This window comes from Nomascus leucogenys, chromosome 3 (assembly GCF_006542625.1).
Source record: "Nomascus leucogenys isolate Asia chromosome 3, Asia_NLE_v1, whole genome shotgun sequence".
In the NCBI taxonomy this organism is placed as follows: Eukaryota; Metazoa; Chordata; class Mammalia; order Primates; family Hylobatidae; genus Nomascus; species Nomascus leucogenys.
Window position 1 is genome coordinate 98500403 of NC_044383.1, and position 21578 is coordinate 98521980.

At 37.8% G+C, this 21578-nt stretch overlaps 2 protein-coding genes across 6 annotated transcripts in view; one reads left to right on the forward strand and one right to left on the reverse strand.

Moving 5' to 3' along the window:
- The window catches only part of FAM229B (family with sequence similarity 229 member B), a 15267-nt gene extending 11348 nt beyond the window's left edge, over positions 1 to 3919 (forward strand). For 3 of the 5 annotated variants that reach the window (XM_030809589.1, XM_030809586.1, XM_030809588.1), the window contains exons 3-4: positions 1424 to 1562; positions 2816 to 3847. In XM_030809589.1, coding sequence (XP_030665449.1) covers positions 1438 to 1562; positions 2816 to 2933 — 243 coding nt within the window. In that variant the 5' untranslated portion in view covers positions 1424 to 1437 and the 3' untranslated portion in view covers positions 2934 to 3847. Of the gene's footprint in view, positions 1 to 1423; positions 1563 to 2815 lie in introns of all 5 variants that reach the window. The other 2 variants (XM_030809587.1, XM_003255585.3) reach the window with 2 other exon arrangements.
- Positions 3920 to 11262: 7343 nt separating this feature from the next.
- LAMA4 (laminin subunit alpha 4) overlaps positions 11263 to 21578 on the reverse strand; it is a 148782-nt gene continuing 138466 nt past the window's right edge. Inside the window, exons 34-39 of the mRNA XM_012506019.2 lie at positions 21290 to 21445; positions 19884 to 20043; positions 18012 to 18142; positions 16808 to 16901; positions 16225 to 16344; positions 11263 to 11728 (exon numbers count right to left, since the gene is read on the reverse strand). Of these exons, the coding sequence (XP_012361473.2) occupies positions 11583 to 11728; positions 16225 to 16344; positions 16808 to 16901; positions 18012 to 18142; positions 19884 to 20043; positions 21290 to 21445 (807 nt within the window). The 3' untranslated portion in view covers positions 11263 to 11582. The remainder of the gene's footprint in view (positions 11729 to 16224; positions 16345 to 16807; positions 16902 to 18011; positions 18143 to 19883; positions 20044 to 21289; positions 21446 to 21578) is intronic.

Here is a 21578-nt window from a genome sequence, read left to right on the forward strand (position 1 = left end):
ATGACAAAGACAGACTTGGAATGAGGGGGGATATTAAACATTTACAAAAAATGAGGGTAGTGTTTCTCAACAGTGGGCAGTTTTGCCTCTCTCTCCCACCAGGGGACATTTGACAATGTCTATAGACATTTTGGACTGTCACAACTTTGGGAGAGGGGTACTCTTTGCATCCAGTGGGTGAAGGCCTTGAATGCTGCAAAACATCCTACAGTGCACAGGACAGTATCCTCCCTCCCCAGCTAAGAACTGTCTGATCCCAGCTGTGAATAGTGTCATGGTTGAGAAACCCTGAATTAGAAGGATAACTGTTATGAAGCAGAAATAAAGGTTGCTATGAAAACTTAGATAATGGGGGTTATAAAAGTAAGTTATAGAGTAAGTAAAATGTAAATTCAGACTTAATGGATTGCATTGGCCATAGCAAGTGAAGAGTGGGAGCAGGGGGTAGGGAAGAGTTCCAAGGTGGGCAGTAAGGAGTTCATTTATGTGTGTTTGTGTGTATATATCTATTTCATAATAAATTTCCTATCTCAGGTATACTTGCAGACATTATATATATTTACTAATGCTCAGTAGTACCTGCTAAATAATAATAGTTAACATTTACTGAGCACTTACTGTGTGTTAGGCACTGCACTTTACGTGTATTACCTTACTTAATCCTCACTATTATCCTAGAAGTAGAAAATATTATCACCAATGTACCCTTGAGAAATATAGATAAGTACCTTGACTAAGATCACATAGTTGGGAAGGGCCAGAGCCAGGGACTCTACTGTGACTATAGAGAAGCAGAGGGGAAATGAATAATCACCTGGAACTGAAGGATTAGCTGAAGATATCTTGGTGAATGTGAAACTGTGCTCCAAAGGAAGAGGAAGGCACAGATAGATAGAGAGGTGCTTGTTGATTGGAACAACCATTTAAAGGCATACAGAATTTTGTTTTCACACAGCAGAAATGGTCTTCAGTTATGTTAACCATAGAGTACATTTTCCTTGCATCGCTTGGTGGCTATTTTGTATTTTTTGCAAGACTTAAATTGTACATAAGGGATAGTTGTGAAATACAGTATTTTAAACACTATTTTTAGCTATTTAAAAATAGAATAACATTCAGAATGTTTCTGTATGTCTATAACAAAATAGTAATATTAAAAATTCCAAGAGCAGGCACATTGTGTGCACCTGTAGTTCCAGTTACTCAGGAGGCTGAGGTGGGAGGATCACTTAAGCCCAGGGTTTCAAAATTGTAGTGCACTACGATTGCACTTGTGAATAACCATTGCACTCCAGCCTGGCCAACATAGTGAGACTCTGACTCTTTAAAACATTCCATACAAGTCTTTGAAGACAATCTATCTCCACCCCCAGTATTTTAATCTTCTAATCTAGGTTTTCAATATTTTAACTTTCTGATATAGGTTTTCAGTGAATTATGCCTTTTCGATTTGGAACCCAGCCAAGGAGGTTTCCAGTGGAAGGAGGAGATTCTTCAGTTGAGCCGGAACCGGGGCTGAGCTCCAGTGCTGCCTGTAATGGGAAGGAGATGTCACCAACCAGGTAAAGTCTTCTGTCCTCACAAGTGAGGAGATATGTATTGGCTATCATCAATACAACCTTCAGCTGATATTCAGTATTAGCAAGAAAAAACTCTCAGCAATTCAAAAACATTATTTCTAAATTCGTATTAACAGAGCCCAGTTTTCCTTAGTGTAGAGTCTGTATTTTGTAGTTCTGTAAGTCTTGATGATAGACCAATTCATTCTCTCTCTTTCTGGTACATTTTTAGCTATTAACATCAACAACAAAAACACAATTACCTTTGCACCAACCTAATAGATTGTTTTGTTGATAGCTTCATGATTAGATAACATTCAATTAAACAAACAAAACTTCAGTGCTAGTGTGTACAGGGCACTGTGCCAGGCATAAGGCTAAAAATTTGAAAAAGACTTAGACCTCAGATTTAATGTCACTTTGGCTTTGATTAGTATCACTTTGGCTTTGCTGTTACCTTTGGCAGAAAGAGTGATATAGAATATGAAGATTCTGTGAGACAAAGTGTTTTTGCAGAATGATTAGTTCCACTTCTCTGATGTTTACCATAGCAAAACCTTAGATACTACACTGTTAGATTCTCATGGGTTGGAAATTTTGGGAACACAGATTTAAGTTTAACAGGTGTAGGTATTTAAAAATTGGAGTTAGTCAAGGATAAAATGGGCTGCTTTGGGAAGTAGTGAGCTCTTGATCTTTAGAAATGTTAAAGGCTGAATGACTATTTGGTGGGAATGTTGGAAAGGAAATTCATATACTTGATGTATTTTTGGACTAGGTGTCATTTAAGGGCCATTTCAAATCTGAGATTCTATCAACATTTGAACAGTATGTGGAATACTATGTTCAGTTTTGTATTTTACCACAAACATTCTTGTTTTGAAATCACTCAACTGAGGTGATTTAGGGTGCGTATGCACATTAATTGCTACAATATTATCACTTATGTTTGTAACTATGCACTTTTGTTTTGCCATTTGGCAATCATTGCATACCTTTCAAAATGAATATCTGGAGGATTATCTTTGAATATATGAATTTCCTGTGATTAAATATACGTCAGAGGCCACAATTTCTTTGTTATATCCATCTAAAATGGGTGCCTCATCAGCATCACCATGTTGTACTCATTTTATGACATTCAGAGATTTCAGAGTGATTATAACAGTTAAATATATAATCAAACTTTGGTGCTCTGAAAAAAAATATTTCCTCTTTTTAGTATCTAACTACATGTCATCCGCTTTTTTATTCAGGCAACTCCGGAGGTGCCCTGGAAGTCATTGCCTGACAATAACTGATGTTCCTGTCACTGTTTATGCAACAATGAGAAAGCCACCTGCACAAAGCAGCAAGGAAATGCATCCTAAATAGCACCATTAAGTCTTTTGTCAAGGTCTGACTAGGTCAAGGGTAATGGACCAGTATCATCTGGTGATCTGGTAAACAAATAAAAGTGGTGGCACCTTTAGATGATGACAACAGTTGAGCTATTTACTTTTAGTAAGACCGACAGAAACGTAGTCAGTAAAGCACATGTAGTGATAGGCTATCATTTATGTCTGATACATAAGACAGAATAATATTTCACAATTAGAAAGTACCTTAGAGATCATCTTGCTCACAGTAGATCATTAATATCAATAATTAAAGATGAAGCTTAATCCACCATGGTCATCAGTGAGGTGGGGCTTATTCTAAATGCTTAATGTGTCTTAAGCTCATTTCCTTGTTCATATTTGGGTTGCTACTTGGCTAAATCCTTTCACCTTAGTACCCCAAGCCAGTTTCCTGGCTTGATATTATTTGATAATGCTCTGCTCAAGAATAATTATATTGGGTGAGAAATGGAGACCTGGGGTTGTGTGTTTTGGAAGAGTATTCAAGATCAAAGAAAGTTCTTAGTCCATGGTTAATCTGCAAGGCATTTAAGCTACTTCCATAGAGGAGCCCAGATTGTTGGTTAAATGTATTGATAATGAAGTCAAAGCTGTGGTTCTAACCCCGATTTTTCCAAGAAAAATGATGTCCGGTTATCACTTTGTACCTGAAGTGCTGACCAGGTATCTTGATAAATTGTTTACAGTAGGTATTGAGAAGCCTCATGTGGATTTTTAAATTTGGTTAGATGTAGGATCACTTTTGAGGTTGAGGCCAGCTCTCTATGTTCTCTTTTTCTTCTTGCAGTAGTCCCGAGAAACTCAGCCTGCTTTCCTTTTCTCTTGATGGCTGTCAGCATCCGTCTAATGAAATTGTCTTCTCCAAAAGACTGACTTTAGGATCAGATACAATTTTCACCAGTGTTTTTTGTCTACCTTGCTGCTTCTGAAAATATACATATAAGCCTTTTAAAATGAAAAGTTTATTAACTTATAATTAAATAGACATAGATGCATATGTGTTACATTAGGTGAAAAGAAAAACTGCCAGGGAGTTATAAGAGGAAAAACTCTCAGAGCTCACACTGAGCTGGGAGGTGTTTGAATGCCAACCAGTTAAAGTGGAAAGATCTTGAACATGTGGGGCATTGAGTAGAGACTCAGAAAGGTCGTACTTTCATAAGAGATCCAAACTGGAGCTAGACTAAAGGCTAATGTATACCAACTTTAAGAAAGCTTAAAAATAAGCCTTGAGAGACTCAAGATGATCTCTAAGTCACCTCATTTTATCTGCCAAATAAAAATAGAACATTCCTTAAAGGAAGAAAACAAAATTGAGGCAGGAAATTGCCTGAGGCTGGAGAAAGAATGACAGGAAGGAGAAAGGAGTGATGAAAAATTCCTCAGAGGGCCGGGCTTGGTGGCTTACACCTGTAATCCTGGCACTTTGGGAGGCCAAAGTGGATGGATCATCTGAGGTCAGGCATTCGAAGCCAGCCTGGCCCACATGGTGAAACCCTGACTCTACTAAAAATACAAAAATTAGTCAGGTATGATGGGCGGGTACCTGTAATTCCAGCTACTTGGGAGGCTGAGGCAGGAAAATCACTTGAACCCAGGAGGCGGAGGTTGCAGTGAGCTGAGATTGCACCACTGTGCTCCAGCCTAGGCAACAGAGTGAGACTTTGTCTCAAAAAAAAAAAATAGAAAAATTCCTCAGAGCCCATACAAGCCTGGGTAGAATATGTGTTTCAACAATAGTGGATCTTTTAATATAGTACATGGATTATTGAGTACAGTCTTCAGCAAGATATTGGCAAAGTAGGGTTAGGGTTAGGTTAGGGAGATGGGAATAGACTGAAGACTACTCTGGACTTGCCCTAACAGAATTTAAGAGCAACATTTGAAAGGATCAAACTGATTTCAAGTAACTTGACTGCATCCAAGGGGAGACAACCCATCAAAATAAAAATAAAAACTACAATAAAATCCAGCACCAAAAGTGTAACATTCACAATGATTAGCATCTAATAAAAAATTACCAGGCATGAAAAAAAAAAAAAAGGAAAAGGCAATCCACAGTCAAGAGAATCTTTAGTCAATGGTAACAGACTGAGAATGACAGATGACGGCATTAGTAAATGATATGGTTTGGCTCTGTGTCCCAACCCAAATCTCATATTGAATTGTAACCCCCAGTGTTGGGGGAGGGGCCTGATAGGAGGTGACTGGATTATGGTGAACACCTATATGGATATGAATATGGAGTATTCTCTATGGATATGGAGAACACCCCTTGGTGTTCTCATAATAGTGAGTGAGTTCTCACCAGATCTGGTTGTTTAAAAGTGTGTAGCACTTTCCCCTTTTCCCTCTGTCTCTCCTGCTCCACCATGGTAAGATGTGCTTGCTTCCCTTTGCCTTCTGCCATTGTAAGTTTCCTGAGGCCTCCTGGCCATGCTTCCTGTTAAGCATGTGGAACTGAGTCATTTAAACCTCTTTTCTTCCTAAATTACACAGTCTCAGGTAGTTCTTTATAGCAGTGTGAAAATGGACAAATAAAGTAGACCAGCTACCATAAATATCATTCAAATAGTAGATAAAAGCGTAATGAAGAAATAAATGGAAGGTATAAAAATGACCCAAATAGAACTTTTAGAGATGAAAAATATAATATCTGAAGTAATAATATATACTGAATAGGATTAAGAGATTAGATACTGGAGAAGAAAATATTAATGAACTTGAAGATACAGCTATATAAATTATCCAACATTAAGTACAAAGAAAAAAGCAATTAAAAAAGAGAATAAGTCTTGTGTTTCATTATCAAGCAGTCTAATATATATGTAAGTGGCTTCTCAGAAGAATGGAGGGGGATAGAAAAATGTTTGAAGAAATAATGGTCAAATTTTCCCCCAATTTGATGAAAACTATAAACTCACCGATCCAAGTATCTTAACCAACCCCAAGGAGAAGAAACATGAAAACAAAACAATGACATGTCCTAATTAAATTGAAGAGAAAAATCTTAAAACTTGATAGTAAATGACACATGCATTCAGAGAAACAAAAATAAGAATGAGAGCACACTTTTAATCAGAAGATATGAAGGCAAAAAGGCAGTGGAGCAATATCTTTAAAGTATCTTTCAGAAATGAAGGTGAAGTAAAGACTTTTCAGCCAAACAAATGCTGAGAGAATTCATCACTAGCAGATCTACACTATAAAAAATGTTCAAGGAAGTTTTTCAGGCAGAAAGAAAATAGTACTAGATGGAAATTTGGATCTTTAGAAAGAAAGAACACAAGAAATGGAAAATATGTGGATAAATATATAGGCTTTAAAATTTTTTAAGCACTAATAGGTAACTGTTTAAGGCAAACTATGGCAATGATATTTTATGTAAAAGTATAATGTATAATACTAGCAAAAAAAAGGAGGAAAATAGAAGTTTACTTTTGTAATTCGTAGACTATTTGTGAAATGACATAATGGTATTTGACAATAGATTGTGATGAAGTAAAACTTGAGTTATCTCTAAAACCCAACAAACAGAGTTAGAGCTAATATAGTAGCTCTAACTATTGTATGGTGGAGAGTAAATGTAATAAATATTACTCATTTAATTCTAAAGAAGACAGGAAAAGAGGAAAGAAGGAACAAAGATAATACATTTAAACCGTATCATATTGATATTTGCATTAATTACAGAAGGTCTAAATTTCAGTTAAAAGGCAGAGATTGTCAGATTGGCTAGAAAAGAAGATGCAACTATGAGCTGTCTAAGTGAGCCCACCTTAAATACTAAGACTCAGATAAATTAAAAGTATAAAAGGATAGAAATAGATATGCCATGCAGACATTAATCTGAAGAAAGCTGGAGTAGCTATGTTAATAATAGACAAGAAGATTTCAGAGCAAAGAATTTACAGAGGTAAAGAGAGACAATTCATAATGATAAAGGGTCAAGACATCAAGAGTACCTAACAGTCTTAAATGTTTATGCCAGAGCTTCAAAGTACATGAAGCAAAAACTGATGCAATTGAAAGGAGAACTAACTCCACATTTGTAGTTCAGGATTTAAGCTGGTAGAACAAGTAAACAGAATCAGTAGGGATATAGAGGACATGATAACCGATATGGAACACTTTACCTAGGAACAGCAGAATACTGTATATTCTCTTCAAGTGCACATGGAAAATTTACCAAGTAGAATATATTGTAGGCCACAAAACAAGTTTCAATAAATTGAAAAGTATTCAAAGTATGGAAGGGTATGCAAAATATGTCCTACAGTAGAATTAAATTATAAATTAATAACAGAAAGATACCTAGAGAATCTCCAAATATTGGAATACTAAATGATACACTTCTGAATAACCCATGAATAAAAGAAGAAATGATTGAATACATCAGAAAGTGCTTTGAACTGAATGAAAAAAAAAACACAGCATATCAAAATGCATGGGTAGTGCTTAGAGAGAATTAAGGCAATAAATTATTTCATTAGAAAAGAAGAAACATCTCAAGGCAATGATCTAAGCTTCTACCTTAAGAAAACAGAAAAAAATGAGCAAACTAAATCCAAAATAAACAGAAAGAAAGAAGTAATAAAGAGCAGAAACAATGATATAAGAGCAGGTAAATAATAGAGAAAATCAATAGAAACAAAAGCTGTTTCATAAAGATCAATAAAATTGATAAACCTCTAGGTAGAATTATCAGGAAAAAAAAAAGACACAAATTATCAAATCAGGAATGACAGTAGGGGCATCACTACAGATTTAAGAAACTACCATCAGAGTGAACAGGCAACCTACAGAATGGGAGAAAATTTTTGCAATCTGCTTATCTGACAAAGGGCTAATATCCAGAATCTATAATGAACTCAAACAAATCTACAAGAAAAAAACAAACAGCCCCATCAAAAAGTGGGTGAGGGATATGAACAGACACTTCTCAAAAGAAGACATTTATGCAGCCAAAAGACACATGAAAAAATGCTCATCATCACTGGCCATCAGAGAAATGCAAATCAAAACCACAATGAGATACCATCTCACACCAGTTAGAATGGTGATCATTAAAAAGTCAGGAAACAAAGGTGCTGGAGAGGATGTGGAGAAATAGGAACACTTTTACACTGTTGGTGGGACTGTAAACTAGTTCAACCATTGTGGAAGTCAGTGTGGCGATTCCTCAGGGATCTAGAGCTAGAAATACCATTTGAACCAGCAATCCCATTACTGGGTATATACCCAAAGGATTATAAAACATGCTGCTGTAAAGACACATGCACATGTATGTTTATTGCGGCACTATTCACAATAGCAAAGACTTGGAACCAAGCCAAATGTCCAACAATGCTAGACTGGATTAAGAAAACGTGGCACATATACACCATGGAATACTATGCAGCCATAAAAAATGATGAGTTCATGTCCTTTGTAGGGACATGGATGAAGCTGGAAACCATCATTCTCAGCAGACTATCGCAAGGACAAAAAACCAAACACCGCATGTTCTCATTCATAGGTGGGAATTGAACAATGAGAACACGTGGACACAGGAAGGGGAACATCACACGTCAGGGCCTGTTGTGGCGAGGGGGGAGGGGGAAGGGACAGCATTAGGAGATATACCTAATGTTAAATGACGAGTTGATGGGCTCAGCACACCAACATGGCACATGTATCCATATGTAACTAACCTGCACGTTGTGCACATGTACCCTAAAACTTAAAGTAAAAAAAAAGACATTAAAAGGATAAATAGAGTTTTCAGCAGTATGAATTCTTTAGTCTTCCAAGGCCTTTACCCTGAATAAATTGCCTTCCCACATTTCTTACATTTCCAGGTATAAGCTTTCTGTAAGGGAATATTACAAATAGGTCCCAGGGCAACCTGGTGACACCATGCTTTCATAACCTACCATCTGGCTGACATCAGCTCATTAATCAACAGTTTTTAGACAGGATCATTTGACAACATGTTCTGTTGAGGTTGCTGGTTTAGCTCTCTGTTTGTAAACTATGGTCTGGCTGGGCTGGTGAGGGACTCAAGCCTGAGCAGCCACCATCACTACACTTGAGAAGTTCCTTGAGAGATTCAACTGTTTCTTCCAGCTGCTAGGGTCATGCTACATTCCACTTATGTTTCTGCCTTCCTGTCCCATGCTTTGGCAGATCATCAGGCTTTCACCTTTAATCTCATCTACCTTCTGCCCACCTCATCCTGCCCTCTAGCAGTCTTCTCTGGGAATGGTGTCCTTGGGTGCTGTGACGTTTAGAAACTGAGTGGTCCTATTCATGGTAGCCAAACTTCTTACCTACTTTTCAGGACTTGAAAGGTTATCAGAGACCTGAGGGAGTGCTTTTTGTCTCTCTGAGGACTTCAGGCTTCTCTCCTGCACCTCCCTCTCTCCCTCAGGCTTCTCCCTGCACCCTCAGGCAAGCCAGAGATTTCTGGAGCTCAGTCGAACTCAGATGGAGAAGTCACTGTCCGTTTTTCCCTTTTCTTAGACTTCCAGGAAATTTACAAGTCAAGTGATTGCCTTAGGAGGTGAGGTGAGGGGATAACTTTATGGAAACTAGGCTTCCTTTAAATGCACTCGTTAGGAGCATATACTTACCTGCCAGGCACTGGTCTCAGCTCTTACAACATATCAGTGAATAACACAGATGAAAATTTGTGGTGCTCACATTTTGGACAGGGGCATGTTCAGTTGGCTTTCTATACTCTACATAGACTCTGTGTGTGTATGTGCTGCAGGTTTGTGTGTGTGGTGTTGGGGGCATCATGGTGTTGCACTGCCAGTTGTGCTGAAATGGTTTCTCTCATCCAGTCCTAAAGAAGGGATTGGCCCCTAGAAACCTGCTGCCCTTCTAGATGAGTCAAAGCAAGTGCCCTCTTGATTTTCACAGTGAGACCCTGCCAGCTCACTACTTCATGGTACCTCTCTGGCTCTGGTCAGCTGGAAGGCAGATAGTCTTTGGAGGCAGGGAACCAAGGTGACAATCATGCTGCCCCTGGAGGCAGGCAGTCTTGTTTCGACTACCGGCTTCTTGGTCCAGCTGAATGACAGTGAGCAAGTTATCTGAGCTGCAAATATTACCTCAAAGGATTAGTGGAATGAACAAATAAAATAATTAACTTTAGCTTATCATGATGGCTGGCACTTAGTAAGTCCTCTGTGAGCAGACATTAGCTACGTTTATCGATATCTTCAACATTATCATTATTTGTATATTTCAGACAGAAGGGTAGCAGGGGATATAGGTAGGTATGGACATATATACCAATATGTAATATATATATAATCATTTCAAGGTAACATTGTTTTATTCCCCTTGGTAATTCCTCAAAATATTTTATATCCTCTCCCCTCAAAAGTTACTCCCTTTATGTATTGTTAATTCTGTTGATATCAGGGCCTATTTTCTCTTTTTCTGTCTTCTGAGGTGAGGTTTTTAGATATAATTCTTTTTTTCATTTCTATATTTTAATATTCTACCAGCTATTCAAGTCCATTTTCTCTAGATTTTATTAATGTAGCTATTTGGAAAAAAGATTATAACATTTTAGAAATAAGACTAGTTGTGTTGCAGGTATGTGGGGAGCACACTTTGTTTTTGAGACAGGATCTCACTCTGTTGCCCAGGCTGGAGTGCAGGTGCAGTCAGCAGTCATAGCTCACTGCAGCCTTGAACTCCTGAGCTTAAGCAATCCTCCCATCTCAGCCTCCCAAGTAGCTGGGACTACAGTTGTGTGCCCATATGCAATTTTTTTTGTAGAGATGGGATCTCATTATGTTGCCCAGGCTGGGAGCAAACTTTTAATAAAAGGACTTGTGTACTCTTAAATTGAATTTTATGATTTTGTCCTATTGTTTTTTCTGTGATATCCTCAATGATTCCTATAGAACACACAATAATAGTAATAATAACCTACAGAAGCCTCCCCTCATGTACAATTTTATTTTTCTTTTAAGGAGATAAGGAAGGGGAAAAAGTAGTTTATTTCCTTTGTTTCTTATTTAGAAAAAATTAAATTATACTACATTTTTCTAGTATTCTGTTAGAAATTTACTTTATTAAACCTTGATAACTTCAGCTATAAACCTAAAATATTCTTCTTATACTGATAGACCAAACAAAAGGGCTAAAAACAAATCTATCATCTAATTTTAGATTATATGTAAGTTAGTAAGTCTCTTCAAAATAAAGAAAGGTAGTTTTAGGACAAAGAGGTTTTTATATAGATTGTAAGTTATCTTCCCTGGAAGAAAGGTGAATCTGAGAATCTAGCCGCACTTCAAAAATGTGTGCAAGTGTTTATTCAGAATCCCTTCTATTTTATTAGAAACAGAAACAGTAATTTCACCAGAAGGAATTGCGTGTGCTCTCAATACAAGTAAGTTTGCCACTCCTCCGATTGTTGTCCATTGCAGACACTTTGGACTCAAGGTTAAGAATCCAAATGAGAAATAAGAAATATCCAGTCCCTGATGATTCATTTAAGTCCTGTTCAACTGGATGAAAGCTTCCACCAGAAGGAAGAGTTGCTGTTCCTCCTGGCTGGCTTTGTGTTTCTTTCAGTGCTCTAAAGAACTCTGTATTTGGGCAGCTGTGCTCTGTCGTGTCAGGCTGCTGGACAGGAGTTGATGCTTACGGCGCCGCTGACCAGGGCTGCTTTACTGAAGCTCACTGGGTGTCCATCAATCACAAAGTGGCGTATGCAGCCTGTGAAGGGTTTGCTGGGGGCCAAGCGTGGTGTCAGTAGAGATTCTGAAAAGAGCAAGAAATAAAAACAAAGATTGCAATTGAGGTATTCCAAGCCCGAATATTACTTCCTGGTAAAAGTATACATACTTGCTCATATCATCAACATGATTTACATTTCAAAAATAGAATATAGTTATAATTGACTCATTTCTCAGGAACATTATTTGCTTGTGAAGTCGTATGGACTTGTGGTAATTTTAATGTTTTGCCATGTTTTCCATGATCAGATTTCTGTGTATTGTAGCTGTCTTTTAAGGCTGAAATTTACCACTTACATGTAAAGCCTCAGCAGTGAATTTTCATGATCTACCTATGTTTTTTAAAGCTAATTTCACCTAGGCCTCACTTATAATGTGTGCTTTGCTAAGGAGGAGGAAAGAAATTTTAGCTTCCACACTATTTTTGGACTTGGTTAATATTTCTGTTTAATTCATTACCCTTCACCCTTAAGCCTCCACATTTTTGCCTGTTCATAAAATATAATGAGAAAATAATGAATTCAAATAAACTAAAATTCAATTTTTCTGAGCTCAGGGTTTAAGAACTATAAATAGGTAATGATAACTTGCTTAGTCTTTGTGTGGGCACAAGTGCCCTGTGGTATGCCAAGGGAACTTTCTCCTCTTATCTTAATTAGAAATCTAGAAGAAGCCTTATGCTTATTAATTGTACAGACACAATTAAATGTGTTAGGATGATAGAAGCAATATAATTTAAAGCAATTTAGAGAGCTTAGAAATATCATAAAATTAAAATCCATTTAGCCAAAGCTTATTATTATTTACAAACAGCTATGTGAGCAGTAGCAGATAAAGGATGGAAAACACTTAGAAATCAGTAATTCAGGAAAGAACATAGAACAGCAAATGAAACATCAGCAAGCAGCTGTAATAAGTTTTCTAAGCAATGTAGGGTAAGAATATGCAGAAGCCATGTACTGAAAATAAATCATGGAAATAGCATTTCATATTTAGAATGATAATCATAAAAGTTTTAGATTTGGAAGGGGTCTGAGAGATCAATTCCCTTTATTGTCTCTAGATTAGTGTGACTATTCTTCCAGCCTGCTCAGTGTACTTCATCATTTGGGTAAGAAATGAGTGAACAGGAACGCTTATGAGAGGCAGAAACATCTAATACTTCTGCTTACTTTGGAGACCAGACTTAGAACATGGGTTTTGATTCTGCCCAAGCTTACCATCCTTTGGCTTATGAGGGAAATCATCTGGAGGTAATAATTCATGTAGCAGTTAGTGGTCTGAATAATTCACCACACAATTAATTGTAGGTAGTGACAGTACAGTGCCCTAGGATCCTAAGTAATTGATTAATGAAATTAATGCGTAATTTTTAGAGAGAACGTTTCCAGGTTGAATGCTTGACTATATACAAATAATGTGGGATTTTCAGTAGAGGAATGAATGGTTAGACCCATGGGTAGGCTACATTAACAAAACCTTTTTATTTTATTATTATTATTATTTTGAGACAGCGTCTCACGCTGTGGCCCAGGCTAGAGTGCAGTGGTGTGATCTCTGCTCACTATAGTCTCCAGTTCCTGGGTTCAAGCGATTCCCCTGCCTCAGCCTCCTGAGCAGCTGGAGGGATTACAGGCACTCACCACCACACTCGGCTATTTTTTGTATCTTTAATAGAGATGGGGTTTCACCATGTTGGCCAGGCTGGTCTCCACCTCCTGAGCTCAAGTGAGCCACCCGCCTTGGCCTCCCAAAGTGCTAGGATTACAGGCGCGAGCCACCATGTCCGGCAGAAAAAAAATTCTTTAATTTTTAATTTTGATTTTAAAATTATCACACACTAAAGTTGACTTTTTTGGTGTGTAGTTCTAGGAATTTTATGCGTTAGCTTTTTATGGATAGAAATAATGAGTCACCAGAGTTCTGAATGGTATTCTTGGAGAATTCAGTGCATTTAGGGGTTTTATTCAGCCTAATTTCTTTAGTTACCTTCTTAATGCCTGGTTTCTGATGTGATTTTAGTGGAATTAATCTTGAACAGCTAAAAATGATATAATTAATTACATTTCATCTTAAATTATAGTTGCTTTTATTCTAGGCTTGCTGGCATAATTCTTAGATGGATTTAAAAGCCGCAGTGGTGCAGTGGGCTGGTGGTTACGCCCTTCTGGCCTGCTAGCTCCTATGCTGACTCATTAGCTAAAGTTTGCTATTCATTCTGTTTCAGGCAGGCTGAATTTGGCTTTAGGTACATCTTGCCCGTCCAGTCTGGGGGGCTTAGCAACTCTTGTAGTGAGGGATGATGGCAGTGCATGAGGCTGGGATCAGACTGTGAAAGCAAACAAACAAACAAAAATCAAAGAGAAATATCTGTTTGAAAGATGTAGTAAGCACGTCGGGTGGCATAGTGAAGGACAAATACTCCAACTTCCATGAGGGAGGGCTATGCTTGTTTTGTTCGCCTCCCAAAGCCTAGCACAGTGCTTAATAGACAATCCATGCTCTGTGTTGGATATAGTCATGTTCCCTGCCATCAAGGAATGCACCTCTTAGTTTCAACAATATTCTGTGCTAAGTGCTATAACAGCGGTATGTGTATACATCCCAGGGGGAAAGGGGTGTGTTGTAAGTAAAAGTCTGAGCTGAGTCCTAAAGGTCAATAGGAGTTAGATTGGGGAGGAATAGGAGAAGTTGTTTCTTAACAAAGGTACTAGGGGAGGAAAGGAAGAACATTTCCCAGAATTTGAGGCCCAGTTCCCTTATGCAAAGGCCTGGAGCAAAGAGACCATCAACATTTAGGAACTGCAAGTGCCAGAAGGTGTGGGGAGATCCCAAAGGCAGGGACAAGGAGGAGACAGATGTCAAGGAGCTTGCATGCTATGGTGAATTTAATCCTGGAGGCCCTTGGGAACCTGTGAAACATTTTAAACTGTGTTGTGATTTCTGGAGGGAAGCAATATGCAGAAATATGCACTGATGTGAGACTTTTTCATGCTGCACCTGCACGAAGTGCAGTGCTGGCCTTTGCCAGAATCCTTTCAAAGCTGAAGTCAGGAACAGGGAGAGGACTGGGGAATGGAGAGGGGAGTGGAAGCGGGAGACAAAGGAGGAGAAGAGTTGCTTTGCGAGGGTCTCAAATATTTCTTTTCACACCGGGTTACCATTATTGTCAATACTGGTATTTGAAAAATTCAGACAAAGAAGAGTGCTTAGTTGTTACTATTTTTGGAGTACCCAAGGTCAGATGCTTAATTTTATCTGTGCTTTCTTGCTCTCTTCTTTAAAGCATTGTCTGTCTTTATGGGTCAGTCTAAAAATAATCTATTAGAAGATTATTAAAATCCCCACCAAGCTAATCACAGAAAAACAAATATCATGTGTCCTCACTCACATATATGAGCTTAAGAAGTAAATCTCATGGAGAGAGGTAGAGAGTAGTTGGTAGTTACTAGAGGCTGGGAAGGGAAGGGGGAAGAAGGAGATGAAAAGAACTTGGTTAATGGGTACAAAAATACAGTTAGATAGAAGGAATAATTTCTAGAATTTCATAGTACAATAGGGAAATTATAGTTAAGGATAATTTATTGTACATTTCAAAATAGCTAGAAGAGAAGAATTGTAATGTTACCAACACAAAGAAAAGATAAATGTTTTAGGTGGTGGATATTGCAATTATCCTGATTTGATCATTACACATTGTATACAGCTATCAAAATATCACATGTACCCCCAAAATATGTACAACTATGGTATGTCAGTTAAAAACTCCCCACCAAGTTCCAGCTGCAAAAGCTGGGTTATTTCCCTTTTAAATCCCACTCCCCAGCCATAGCATTCAGGTTTTCCAAGTTAGTGAAATGTGTAAAAACAAATGCATTCAATATGAGGACATGGTCCTTGCTTCAGAGGTTTAAAACAATTGGGGTGTTTGTGTGTTGTCCATAAGTGTCTTGTCACCATCCTGGATTATACACCATTCTTGGCAGATGACAGCAGCAGTGACTGATGATGTTTACAGAATTGCAGCTGGGAACCTCTCTGAGGGAATGTCACTACCAATGGACAACAACTTATGGTCTGCAGCTGTTTTTGCAGTTCAGACTAATCATGGACAGAACTGTGCATTTTTTCCTACTGAGGAAGGGGAGCAACTAACAGCAAACTTAATCCTCCAAAGTTCTCAGATCCTACTGTAGTGTTAGTCAATGAGTTTTCTTTGTGTTAGAGATAAAATAAGAGTATGTGTTTCACTGTGTATATGTGTGTGGCAGGTACTTAAAAGGGAAAGGAAAGAAAAAAATAAGCAAATATGGCAAGGGAGAGTAATAGCCACTGGCTGGAATGCTGGGGTCTAGTTCTTACATGTCACTTTATTGTGCTTTTTCCATTTAAATGACACTGTATATAAAATCCTTTGAGTAACTAGGTGCATCATGAAAACACATGGCTCAATTCTACAATAACAATTGTGAGAACCCAGTTTTTTGGATTGGAAACTTTTCCTTTTTAAACAACACTTACCTGGAACACCTCCAACAAACACAGGCTCCCTGTGATCAATTGGTTTTGGATTCAGGGGTCCAACCACGTGGTTCACTTCAGAGTCCACATCCAACTGAACCACATTAGAATCTCTAATAACTGAAATGCAGGGCAAAGACTGGTCATAAGTGGCACTGGAGTGATGAATTTTTAACCTGAGAAAGACTATCACAGCAATTGCTTTTATTTATCCCAGAATAAAACCCACACTTTCTTCTATATTATTAAAATCATCAATGATGTCTAACAATGTCTAACCAAGAGATTACTGTAACATTTTCCTTAGAAAGGGAGAATATTTAGAATATTTTTGTGCTACTTTTTTTTGCCCTATAAGCTATGCGTTATTTAAGCAACCCCTTAATACAGTTTTGCAGCATTCATATTTTGAAATCACATGTGGATTCAGTATACACATAATAGTATAATAACATGCTTTTATTTTCTTGGATACTTTTAGACTGCCATGCGTTACCTATCATATAAGTGATAGCCTAAGTTCTGCCAGGTCATAATCTTACAGTTGGGTGTGCAGGCTACCCAGGGCAGTCAGTTTTCTCACCTGTAATTCTGTGCCATCTGCCATCACAGAGACTCTGCTTGGGTGTTACTGAGGTGGAAAAATCTCTGATGCCATTATTGACTTTCACTATGACCTGCAAAAGATAGGACACATTCTATGATTTAGTTTGTCCTCATTGTGATAAAACTGAATTTCTTAAATAATTTACCACAGTGAAGCAATACGTCAACAAATATTCACACATGATTAGCTTTGCAATTCGAACACAAGGGGTCACTCTTTGGCAGCCTATAGAAATAGGTTCAACTGGGGGTGCTCTTTGGGGAGAGAGCAAAGTAACTTCATAAGGGGAGAAAATAGCGAGAGAGGGACAATAAGAAATAGAATAAATCCCTTTAATTTCTAAAGACTGAGTGTGTTATACGAAGCAGGTTGAAGTATTGGTGAAGAACATGGACTTTGAAGCTAGATAGCCAGTTTCCTATTTAACTTACTCTCTGCCCCAGTTTTCTCATTTGTAAATTAAAAGCGATACTGTTACCTACATCATGGAGATAATTGGGAGGATTAAATGAGTTAATCTAGGTAAATCATTTAGAATAGTACCCAACAAATAGTAAGCACCAAGTAGGGTTACATTTTATTGTGATGGCTAAATATAATTTAATAGAATGTACTAGAACCCAAATAAAAATCTGTTATATTAAGTTAGCAGCATCAATGAAAATATACTTTTTTCTTAATATTTATTTGAATACTTCCATGAATATTCTTTAGTAGTATCTTAGGATGAAAGTGGCATTATAACATAATTTTTATTTCTATCAATTGAGAATATGTATAGTATATATACATATCTAGTACAAGTACATATATCTGATATACATACATATTATAGATATTTAGAAAGATGTTTTAGTGTTTGTTGATTTTGATAGTTATGTTAGCTGATTCCATTTGGTGAAAAAAAGTGCTTCTCATTCTTCTGTTAAAACTATGTTGTTATTGGTGATTTTTTGGATAATTTTGCCATATTTTCATGACTCTTTGTTTTAATCAAATCAACTTTCAACATAGGAAGCTGAATCCAAATATTGCTCACATTTACATTTCATGTTATAGCTTTCCTATTTTTCTTTTCAGTTAGGAAAGATTGATGAAATAATTCTGTGAAATAAATCTGCTTCAGATCTAGAATCTAAGGTCAGATGAGATAAATTGTTAAACATTTTTCAGACACTACCTGTCCATTTTTCATGTGAACATTTAGGTACTCCCCATTGACACTGTGGCCGTGGACCAGGGTTCCGGAACTGCTTCTGGGACGGACTTCAAATGCAATTTCAAACTTCAATCCAATATTGAAAGATTCATCTGTGGAGATAAATACTATAAACTCCCAAGAACAGCAAGATCATATTTGCAACTATGGTGTGATTTTGTAATTATGTATCTTTGTATCTGTTTTTGAAAGTTTGATGCATTTTTTTTAACAGATAAGTAGAAAGTGGCTTTTCCATGTCAAACTCACTGTGGAAAGCTCTGTGGGGAACCAAGATAACTAATGCATCCATCCCGTTGTGGGGTGTGAGGCTGGCAACAGCACACAAAATATGTGTTATGGGAGCTCAGGGGAGGAGAAATTAATTCCAAGTAGCAGCAGCACTATTGAGTATTTCACAAGTGAGGAGGACAGGGCAATCTGGGCAGAGGAAGTAGACTGAATACAGGTACAGAGGCTGGAATGCTTGGAGAGCACTGTGAAGGCCATTGTGGCTGGACTGTCCCTGCCAGGAGAGAAGGAGGCATGGTGAGTGGGAACCACACTGGGAAGGGCTCTAGTGCTGAAGTATGGAAGTTAGGCTTTATTTTGCAGTCACTGAGCAAGAGAGCTGTCTTGATCAGACCTGTATTTTAAAATAATTTTTAAACAAAACCCTAACTGGTGCCAGTGCTGTACAGCATTTCAGAGGAGAAAGAGCAGAGAAAGTATTTAGGAACTGTTATTGAGGTGATCCAATAAAATTCTTATTAAGAATAATTGTGTTTACTCCAAGAGACTCATTGCAAACCAGGGCGTCTAAATAATGTTCATTTAATGTATCCTATAAATCATTTAAAATTTTTTCCTGTTATTAGTTAATGCTCATGGAGTAGTATATAAATTGTGCAGTTTGCTCTGCATTCCCAGCCGTCCAAACTGTTAAGAGTTCTTATCACTGAAATTCCATGAAAGGCTGAGAATTGTTAAGTGTAGGTGTTTTAGTGTAGGGGTAAAGATGGGTGAGGCAGGAAAGTAAAATCATGAGCTAAACAGAGAGGAAATACTACCTCTGGGTGTTCTGCTGGATATGGTGGTGGTTTAAAAAGTATACTTGGCTGCAGTGTAATTTCTTTATTCAGGGGATGTGCAAAGTACCTAAGTGCCTTGAGAGCAGGGAACATGCAGCTTTATACCCTTTCCTATCCTAATTCCGGGCACTTATTCTGGTGTCTTCCTCACATCCAGCGATTGCTCCATAGAATATTCTTGGAATGAATTAGATGATGATTGTGTGTAGTCTGCTAGGATTTTATTTATTTTTAGAACTTTTATGTCCCATCATCTGGCATAGGGACTGCCTTACGGGAGGCATACAATAAAAACTGAAAGAGTGAGAGAGTAATGGTCAAGGAGAATAATAAAAAGCCAGAAATAAAAATTTCTGACGTTGTCTGCTGGTGTTGTAGGTCATGGGGAGAAAGTGGGACTTCCTTTAGTAGGACAATGGTTCATGCCAAGGAGGAGCAGAGCAAGACCTCGAGGAGCAAGGTGGCCAAAAACTGACATGGATCAGGCCACGGAGCAGCATAGACATTCTAAAGGAGCCCAGGTGGTCTTCATCCAGAAGTTTGGCAGCTGTGGAGAAGCCTGGTCAGGGAGAGTATACAGGGATGGGAACTGCGTGTATGGTTTGGAGTGCAGGAGGGAGAAAGGTGGTTCTTGTGGGAAGAGGTCATCTTCTAGGGCTGAGTTTGGCATTCTTAAGTTTTAACTCTGGGCCTGATATTCCCTCTTAGCCATCTCCAGGAAGAAGCATTTCATGACTCATATTTTTAACATGACTAATGTTACCTAGAACCACGTATCCTCCTTCTGTTGAAAAGTAAGTTCCTGTTTCCATGGGGCCTTCAAAGCAAGGGGTCACACTGAATGTCTGAGAAGCAGAGGTGATGGAGGCCCCATTGAGCTGGAGATTGCTGAGACAGCCACTAAAACTGTAGATGGAGTTAATCTGAGGGAAGAAGATATTTCTTAAAATCAATTTTCTCAACACAGATGCACCAAGGGGAAGCAAAATGAGGGGGTTTGAGTCCTAAGGGAAACCACGTAATTACTTGTTTTATTTATTTCAGATGTCTGAATGATCAATACTTTCCTGGATAGTTGCTTTTTAACTGGTTGTTTGAAGCTGGAATTTTGTATTTGATAATGTCAACCTGTAGTAATTAAGTTATGGACATTTTTATGTTACACTTTGACACAATAAGTTGCAGCTGTGGTTTTCAAACTGCATATTTAGAAGTATCCTAGTTTTCCCTCAAGAATGACAGCTGTGCCAAGATCACCTAAGGCTGATGAGGGCTAGCAAAGTTCTTTACTTAAATCTACCAAAACCAAATAAACAGCAGAAAGCTTTCATTTCCAGTTTCATGAGCTGTTTCTGTGATTGAGAATTTATCATATCACAGGACATGAAACTTGGGCCACTTAAGATAACTGATTTTGTACTGCATTTGGACATTTTAAAAAAGAGATTGCCATGGAATTGGGGCTGCTTACCTAAAATCTAATTATAATGTAAACCATCTTTTTTGCTTCATCTACATATATTAATGGGTCTTAGAAATTATTTTTAACATTGCTAAAATCCAACCTATATTTATGTTAAGAAAAATTTAGTCCTTTGATGCATTCCTTTGATTGCTAAATTTTTTATAAGTGCAATATTTTTAATTTTTAAATTACACAAATGATATTTTTCTACTGTATTCTCACTTCTCCCCAGGGTAACCACATTTCCTTATACATTTACAAATTGTGTGTGTGTGTGTATGTGTGTGTGTGTGTGTAGGAAAAATGGGATTGTAGTTTGCATAATGACCTGAAACTTTTTTTTCACTCAATAATGTATAATGCAATGATTTGCTTTCTTTTTTGTTATGTTTTTACATTAAAAGTATGGGTACTTCCTGAACAAATAAGATCCCCTTGAGACATAAATTTTCATGATAATTTATGCATCTGAAACTTTTTCATTTCACATCTACCTTAGAATCGAAAGATTACTTCTGACTTTGTAATGCCACAGGGCAGACAGGCAGCCCATAAGACAGTACTTACTTTGATATCCCATTTCCAGAAAACTACAGTTTTACTGGTGCTAGTTTCCAGTTTCGTAATCTGTGAGACGAGGGCCTCAATTAGATGATCTTCTGGCTCTAATGGTCAATGGCTCTACTTGGTCATGCCTGGCTTACCTGAACATTTTTCACAGCCTTTCCAGGAGCCACACCTCCCAAATAAATGGGACCCTTGATTTTCCAGGTAGCTTCAGTAGGAGGAAGACTTTCTTCTAGGACTCGAAGACCATCAATTACCAGTCGGCCACTGCTCCTTTCTCGAATAAATATCACCTGGATGAAGAGAAGGAAAATAGCACATCTCAGGTACATTCCAAGATTGGAGAAAAGGCTGTGTTTCCTCTTCTTCCAGTTTTGCTATTGCAATGCTATGGGAAATCTTCAGAAAGTTTATTTTTAAAATGGC